Source organism: Cicer arietinum, chromosome 5 (genome assembly GCF_000331145.2).
Source record: "Cicer arietinum cultivar CDC Frontier isolate Library 1 chromosome 5, Cicar.CDCFrontier_v2.0, whole genome shotgun sequence".
In the NCBI taxonomy this organism is placed as follows: Eukaryota; Viridiplantae; Streptophyta; class Magnoliopsida; order Fabales; family Fabaceae; genus Cicer; species Cicer arietinum.
Window position 1 is genome coordinate 60,932,393 of NC_021164.2, and position 8,552 is coordinate 60,940,944.

The 8,552-nt window shown below is 32.7% G+C and overlaps 2 protein-coding genes and 1 non-coding gene across 4 annotated transcripts; 1 reads left to right on the top strand and 2 right to left on the bottom strand.

The window, feature by feature from the left end:
- Positions 1 to 6: 6 nt before the first annotated feature.
- LOC101493323 (uncharacterized) lies at positions 7 to 2,317 on the top strand. The gene is made up of 3 exons (XM_004500579.3): positions 7 to 1,207; positions 1,300 to 1,446; positions 1,545 to 2,317. The coding sequence occupies exons 1-3, from the start codon at positions 37 to 39 to the stop codon at positions 2,021 to 2,023; spliced, it is 1,797 nt and encodes a 598-aa protein (XP_004500636.1). The 5' UTR covers positions 7 to 36; the 3' UTR covers positions 2,024 to 2,317.
- A 156-nt stretch (positions 2,318 to 2,473) lies between these two features.
- LOC101492772 (protein WHAT'S THIS FACTOR 1 homolog, chloroplastic) lies at positions 2,474 to 5,361 on the bottom strand. Of its 2 annotated transcripts, none has more exons than XM_004500578.4 (2): positions 3,726 to 5,361; positions 2,474 to 2,951 (listed from the first exon to the last, which is right to left on the bottom strand). In XM_004500578.4, exon 1 carries the CDS (start codon positions 5,195 to 5,197, stop codon positions 4,001 to 4,003), a length of 1,197 nt encoding a protein of 398 aa, XP_004500635.1. In that variant the 5' UTR covers positions 5,198 to 5,361; the 3' UTR covers positions 2,474 to 2,951; positions 3,726 to 4,000. The 2 variants fall into 2 exon arrangements, with proteins under 2 accessions (XP_004500635.1, XP_004500634.1); XM_004500577.4 differs by having other exon boundaries at positions 3,636 to 5,361.
- On the bottom strand, positions 5,336 to 5,430 carry TRNAY-GUA (transfer RNA tyrosine (anticodon GUA)). Its single transcript has 2 exons — positions 5,394 to 5,430; positions 5,336 to 5,371 (listed from the first exon to the last, which is right to left on the bottom strand). It is a non-coding gene; the product is annotated as a tRNA-Tyr (tRNA).
- Between the last annotated feature and the right edge of the window lie 3,122 nt (positions 5,431 to 8,552).

Here is an 8,552-nt window from a genome sequence, read left to right on the forward strand (position 1 = left end):
ACCGTCCATGATGTTACTACACCCTATGGTACCCAGATGAATTCAAGGTGCAACTTGAATCCGGGTCTCGAGAGTTCAATGAAAACTGAAATAGAGGAAGCTTATGAAGGGGAAGATGAGCATGAAGATTCCCCCTCCATCAAGAGAGAGCTCTCTGATTTTGATCTCCAAGTTCATGATCCAACAGGTAAAGAGATTAACTACCCCAGTTTATATAAGAAACAAGCCAACATTCAATTGGAAGACAGAGACGATAAACACCTCCGAAAGAGTGTTGATTTAATCCAAAGTGGGCATGTCAGTGATCCTGGGATAGGCAAGTCTTACTTCTGGGCTTCTCCAAAGCTCAAGCGATCTTGCTCAAATCTGGAAAGAAGGGATATGCTTAGGAAGATAGCCGATCACTTTCCATCTTCAAAGTCACAGTCGTTTGAGGATTTGCAGGGATTATCAGCAAATCAGATGGAAAATCTAGAAAGCCCCAGGTCTGTGATGACTCATTGCAGTGCTGATAGAGTGATGTTGAAAAGGCGTTCCTCTAGCCAAGTTCTCCCTTCTGGAAGTAAAAAATTGTGGTGGAAGTTGTTTCTCTGGAGCCACAGGAACATTCATCAACCATGGGTCAGCAAATCAACACAATTACACCCTGCAAGTGCTGTTTTAAACAGTCAATGCGGGTACTCTTCAGACATCCTGGAACCAAAACAAGGTAAGACATTGAAACATGTGGGATCACCCTCTCCTGCGTCACCTTCTGGGGAGTACTTTAGCAAAAGCGGCAAGGATAAAAATATTGACAATCAAAAGTGGAGCAGATTTCACAAAGAAAACTTTGATTTTTGTACACAAAATCAATGGGTAGCTTTCTCAACAGAATCAACCTCCTTCAACAGAGTAGATGAGTGGGTGAAAGATCTTGAAAATCAGCAACCACCTCCTGAGGATGATTTTGATAATGACAATATTGGAACCATTGTCTTGACACCTTCTCCGGATGCTGATAGATCAATGGCAAGAAGCACGACTCAGTTGGCTCGACATCAAGAAACCAAACTTTCAAAGGATTTTTTGTACGCCAATAGCATGGTCCAATCTCTGAATCCAGCCTCAACTGCTGCTCATATATCCGGTATTGGTATAAAAGCCATCCCTGCAATTACACACTTCTCCAGTCTTCGCTCTGTGAATTTGTCAAACAATTTCATAGGTATAACTCATATGAGAGAAGAAAGTAACCTTTATAATTTTAAATTAAGAAAGTAACTCAATTGATTGCTTTTCCTCCACAATGATTTGCAGTTCACATCACACCTGGATTTCTCCCAAAGGGTCTTAATACACTTAATTTGTCAAGAAACAAGATCAGCACCATTGAGGGCCTCCGAGATTTAACCCGATTGCGAGTACTTGACCTGAGTTATAATCGCATCGCAAGAATTGGACAAGGTTAGTTTCTATATCTGCTGATGCTCGCTCAATGGAGGTTTTTTACTTCTTGAATCTTAGTCGTCAAAAAGTATTTTCTATTCATTGTGTTTTATCAGGGTTATCAAATTGTACACTGGTCAAAGAGCTATATCTTGCTGGAAACAAGATAAGTGATGTTGAGGGGCTACACAGGTTATTGAAGCTAACAGTTCTGGACTTGAGCTTTAACAAGATCACGACGACCAAAGCATTAGGGCAGCTTGTAGCTAACTACAACTCACTTCAGGCCCTGAATCTGCTTGGAAATCCAATTCAAGTCAACATTGGTGATGAGCAGCTGCACAAAGCAGTTTGTGGTCTTCTTCCAAAGCTAGTGTACCTGAACAAGGAAACCATCAAGCCTCGAAGGACACGAGAGATGCTCACTGATAGTGTTGCCAAAGCTGCTCTGGGAAACAGCAGCCGGACCCCAAACAGAAGATCACTGAAGAAAGGTGGCCAAGAAGGATCCAGTTCATCCAGCATGCATCGAAGCAGTGCAAGTTTAGCCCAGAAAAACAGGAAAAGGTCAACGAGCCGAACTAAACATCATTAGTTGTCTGAAAAAGGAACAGTTCATCAGTCTTTTATGTTTCCAATACTTTATAAAGTGGAACAGCCAATACTTCAACTTGTACCCCAACCAGTCGAAAACTTGGTTGTAGGCTTTGTTATGTTTGCTTCAAGTCTTCAACATGTTATCATGAGTGTTTGATTTATATACCATAAAGGAGACTGCACAAGGTCGCTAGACATTGTCAGTATCTTTGTATAAGACGATGTGATGAAGTCTTCATCGTCTCCAATTGTAATGTATGGAACTCAATTCATCATCTGGATATTCTGTGAACTTCATTATACATTTTAGGCTGTATGAAACAGTAATTGGGCAGCCTAATAACTGTTTCCACTATCACTGTCAGTCAATACATATCTGAACAGTGGACGCCGCAGAAACTGAACAATTCAAAGGAAGCACTATTAAGTTCAACTCAGAAGCTGTAACTGAATGAAATATGCCACACAAAAACTCCAATATCTGCGGAAACTAGTTGAAGGTCACAGCAAACCTGAAGCTGAATTAGACAGCTGGGAACTTTTGGTGAAGCACCACAACTGTTATATCCTACTATACAAATACATATCTTATTGTTTATATCATAGCGCAGATTCAAACTACAAACGAAAGAGGTTCATATGCTCTTCCTGCTAATGCAAGGAATACTCTGACCAGCATATTCAGTGAAACTGATCAGATATCCTAGCACAACCCTTACGACTTCTAAAAAATTAGTAATTCAAGTTGAGTTCCTCTTTTCCAGACATGAAAAATTGATCAACAATGCATGAACCCAAGTGGTTCTAAAATTCTGTAAACAAAGTCTTATTGCACTAGCATCAACTATGGCTGTTCCCTCCTCCAATACCGCTTATTCATCTGTTGCTTGCATAGTTGGGCCTTCGTAGCCAATACAGTAGCATTACTGAAAAAAAATAGTGTTCAGGTTAGAAATCAAACAGGGGAAGGGGCGATAACAAGAAAAAGAAAGGAAGACAGAACAGAATGATTCGTTGCATTGTATATATATGTACAATGACTAGCTTCCATGATTCAGAATGTCATATCTTTCAGGATATAATTTTTGATTATATTGGAATAATAATAAAGAACCAAAACTCATGAAGACGAATTTCCAATCTATCAATTACAATTTGAAGAAGTTTCTCCAAAGCCCTTTAATCATTTGGCAATGCCTTACTTGGTTTGAACATTTTATCAGTAACTCTCTTAATCTCTCACTAACTCTCAGAATTTGTAAGGTTACTTAGATACATTGCTTCATCAAAACACATTGCTTCATCAAAGCATCGCCAAATTGGATACAATTTTCCTTACCATCAGTTAATTGAATAATTCACTTCACATGCACACAAATAAACAGTGACCACAAGAATTTTTCTCAGTTGAACTTAATTGATAAAAAAATAAACAGAAAAGAAGGCAATATCAACCTTAACAAGCTGGGACACAGACATGAGACATCAAACAATTCTGTAAAATTCAATTAGAGGATAAATAGAATATCAAAGGGTTCATATTTTATTATGTAGTATAGTAATTAACTAGAGAAATCTTATATCGATATTCATTATGAAACAAATCTTACAGAAAAACTACAAGGAGGCATTTCACCGCTTATGAAAGTTGAAAATATGAAAGCCAATATTGCCTAGATAAAATGGAAAAGCTGGCGAACCTAAAATCTTTGCCAACCATGCAATCCCCAGTACACTAAACTTAAATTTCTCCAATGTCCTCTTTGTTCCTCCATCGAAACAAAGAGGATTTGTGAAGCAAAGCCGATCACTATCATAGAAACTGAAGTATTTCATTTTAATATCACAAAGGCATTTCATTCCTTTTTGGGAGAGGAGTACCCTGACATTGAAGAGCTTTGACTGGTCTTTCTTTTCTTAATTTACAAACCCTTTTGAACTGTTTCCAATTCAATTGTCTAAAAAAGTTTCAGTTTCAAGTCATATGTTGATTTTCCAATCCAACATCAGAATCAGGTTCCATTTCCTTTATCTGAGCATACTTATAAAGCTTCTCATTGAACAAAACCTGAGGATCCTTGTGAATCAAAACACCGTCTCGTTCATAGCCATCTTTCAAAAATACAACCCAATTCATCTCAGTTCCAGCCAAATAAAACGCCCGTGGCTGCTTAACAAGCATATGATAAGTATGCTTAGTTAAACTAAACTCCTCCTTAAACTCGACAAGGTGATGAATTGAAGCTCTCTTCTCCAATGTCAAATTCAAAAACTCATGAATCAATCCAACCCTATACTTCTCAGCTTCCAATGTCCACACATCCAATTTCGAACCGTCCGAATAAGGGGACACTAATGGAAGCGCGTTTAACAAATTCAACTTCTTCTTATCATCAAATTCCAAATCCAAATCCTTCCCATGTTTCACAGGAAAATTAAATTTCCTCTTAGCACCTTCCTCATTAACAACAAACTCTCTTTCTAAAGCACTCACAGCCAAAAGTGGGTCCCACTTAACCAACTCAAGGACTCTCCTCCCGTCGTTGTTGTGATCCACCACAACCCGGAAATAATTCGGGTATTTCTCGACCCGGTCACGAAAATCGTCTGGTATACCGAATAGGTTCCTACAGTGATGAATTTTACAAAGTGGAATACGGTGAAACGCAGACATCATGAGAAGTTTACGAACCTTATCGACACGATCAAGTTCCATGGAATCCATAATGGTTTTTTCTTCGGCGATGAGTTCTTCCATGAGATCGGTGAATCCGAGCCACATTTTACCGTCGGTGTGGCGGTAGGTTTGGAAGAGGAGCGGATGTTGTTGAATTGATTTGGAGATTTTCCGGCCGCGGGGGAAACCTAATTCGCGGTGGAGTTTTCCGGCGTCGTCGAGTTGAAGGACGTGTTCCGGTTGGTTAGAGAGATATTGTTTTGATTTTGTTACAAATTTGAATAGGGAATCCCGTTCAACGATGCGTTCGAATTGTGTTATGCGGTTTGGTTGGGTTTGGATTGGGTTTGTTCTCGGGCTGTGTTTGGGTTTGCGTTTTTTCTTGAGGTGTTTTGGGGTTTTTGTGACGAGAAATGAGGTGGAAAATTGAGCGGTGAAGTTGTGATTAGGGTTTTTGAGGGTTTTAGATGAAAGGAAGAAGGAACGAAAAGCCATTGGATTGAATCAATGTGTTTGGGTATGAATGAATTATGAAATCGTAGTTTAACAACGGCTATGACTATCGACATTGAATCGATTTTGGTGAATATTTGAAGCAATTCCGACCTAAAAAAAAAGTTTGACTAAAAAATTTCCGACCTACCGGATTCGAACCAGTGACCTAAGGATTTCTATCAGGATTTTAAACCCACTACAGTCCTCCGCTCTACCAACTGAGCTAAGGTCGGTGATGTTTAATGTTTGTGAGTTATTTTATATGATATATACAATGAATACTTTAATTCAATCACAGTGCATCATTAGGAAATTAACTAAGAAAAGACCATTATATTCAATACATCTAAGACTATGTTTGATTCTATTCTGGGAGCATGCAAAAGTGATTCTAAAGATATAGAACTAATTTTAACACGTTTGATTCATCAAGTTTATAACTTTTGTCTTTTAAATTGATTTTTAGCTTTAGATTTATTATTCGACTCATTTTATGTTAATGTATTTAGATATAAAACGTTTTAGCTTCAACTTAGTTATTTTTAATTAAAATTAATTTTTATCACCGTAAAATCAAATACAAAATTACTTTTTCTTTTTGTAATTAGAAGTTTTTGTAACTATCTTATGTCAATTCATATTAAGTGTCTCAATCAAAAATAAAACAAAAAATATTTAAACATTCATAATAACTATTAGGTTTTTTTTACCAACAATAGTCCTATACTCTACCAACTGAGCTAAGGTCAGTTACATGCACTTTTAGTAAACCTATGATTGTTACTAATTATATTGCTTAGTTTAGGATTAACTAAACTAACTATCAATTTTTGTTAAAGTTTACATGTGAAATAGCAATACAAAATTAGTGTCAGCGTTTAACTGTAGCGATGTATATGGCCTTTTGTTTGCTTTTAGCATGTGTTTGTCTTCTAGATTGGTTTGGTTACAACTATTGTTGATTTGTTGTGTTATGCAAAAAGAGGGAACTAATATCTATTACTTCAGATTTTTTTTCTTCTGAAACATTCTATTACTCCGCGTCATTTACTTCATTTACTTAACCTTTACAATAAATATATGATCGTTAAAATCGTTTTTAAGTTATTTGATAGTACCTAATTAGTACTTTAAGTTTTTCTTATATTAAATTAAATCATAAAATATGTATTCGGTTACCTTTTTCATCCAAGTCAAAATCTTTGAATTATAATATTTAACTCTTATAAAATTTAAATTTTTTAAATTTAGTCCTCGTAAATAAAAAGCTTAATTGCAGTTTTGGTCCCCTTATTTTAGTTGATTCGCGAAAGTAGTCCCCCCATTTTGTTTCTTCCCAGTTTTGGTCTCTCAAACAGAATTTTGGTCCAAAACTTGATGAAATTTTATTCTTTTTGCATTTATTTAAGTCACATCATGCCTCAAAATCTCATTAGCAACAATTGTACCTAGAATCTATGATTATAAATTGTGTGTACGGCTTTAAAAAATGAAATTTCATCAAGTTTTTGATCAAAATTCTGTTTGAGGACCAGAACTGAGGAGAAACAAAATGGAGAGACTACTTTCGCGATTCAGCTAAAATAGGAGAACCAAAACTGCAATTAAACCTAAATAAAAATATACTAGCTTCATTCTTAAACATAAAACTAATTTTGAGATTTTTTTACTCTCTCTTTTTATAAGAGTACTTTCATTTTGTTCAACAGTATTAATTATTTCTCTATTAACTTATCCTTGATTATGTTATTTTTTTTTTACAATCTGGAATAATTAAGAACTACTAAAATAAAATCGAAAATTATTTCTATCTTCATAAGTAAATTAACAAAATAATTTAAATTCGCAATAAATTTAATACTATAGTCAACTTTCTTAATTCATAGGATCTAGTCAATAGAGTCTAATATATAGGGATTAAATGTAGTAATTTTTATTTCATATAAAATTATCATGCATGCAATTTTATTTAGGATGATTTAAATGTAAAAAAAATAAATATAAAAATAATGAAAACATGGACAAAAAATTAAAATTTGAACTCTTTTTTTGTGGATAAATTTTTTACAATATTGTAAACATGTCTAAAAAAAGTTATTCACAATTATATATTAACTTAACAACATAGACTAAAACTGCATGCGTGATAATTTTGCAATGAATATATAGACAAATTGTTTTTTCAGTAGTAAAATTAAAATATTAAAATTTTATAAAGATTATAAACATATCTAACCAAAGGTCTATGACCCGTAAAGTAAATTCTTTTGTAAGTTCATTTATAAGTGCTTTATGAATCTAAAAAAAAAATCAACTTAGATTCAGACACTATCTTTCACCTTAAATTTTATTATAAAAAAAACATATTTAATCTTAATAAATATATCTAAAAATAGATACAATAGAAAAACCTTTTCTAATTATCTAAAAATTTAACACTAATATTTATTGAGGTTAATATTATATATTTTTATTTCAATTTTTCATTTTCTACTTTTTTTAATATTTTATTACTTATTATTCTCTTTTTACTTCTATTATCTTTCATATTTTTTTCTACCTATTTTATTGCTTACTATTTTCTTTTAACTTATCTACTTATCATATTTTATTTCTTATAAAATATAATTTTTAATTCCAACAAAATTATCATACAATCGGCTTTAGTTCATTTTGTTAAGTCAACATTTATCTTTGAATTATTATTTTTTCAAGTATGATTATAATATTATAAAAAATTCTCCACAATAAATGAGTTCAAAATCTGATTTATATATCCATATTTTTGTTACTTTTATCTTTAGTCTTTTACGATTAAAAAATTAATATTTAATTAATTTAAAGTTATATATATATATCTTTGTAGAGCAACTTTTTATAAAGTCTTAAACATGTTACAAAAAATAAATAAAAAATTTAAAAGTTAAAGGACAATTAAACATGTTACTTTACAACCTAGACTAAAACTATTTATAAGATAATTTTATCAAAACTAAAAGTTGTAATTTTAGTACAATGATTATAATTGAAAGATCAAAATTTTATAGAAATGAAAAATAATATTTAAACAAGATGTTAACTAAAATTTTAAGTGTTACGAGTTTTAATAAATAAACAAAAAAAAGCATAAATATAATTTATCATTAAGTTTAAATAAAAATAATAATTTTTAATATTAGATAAATCACTTATGTATACTTTATATTATTTTTAATATATTTGATTTTGTATACATATAATAAAGTTTAATATTTAGGACTACTAATTTATTTTTATATGTATCATGTAAATTTATTCTCCGTCTTTCTTCATTTATAACATGCAAGAATTAATAATATATATATATATATATATA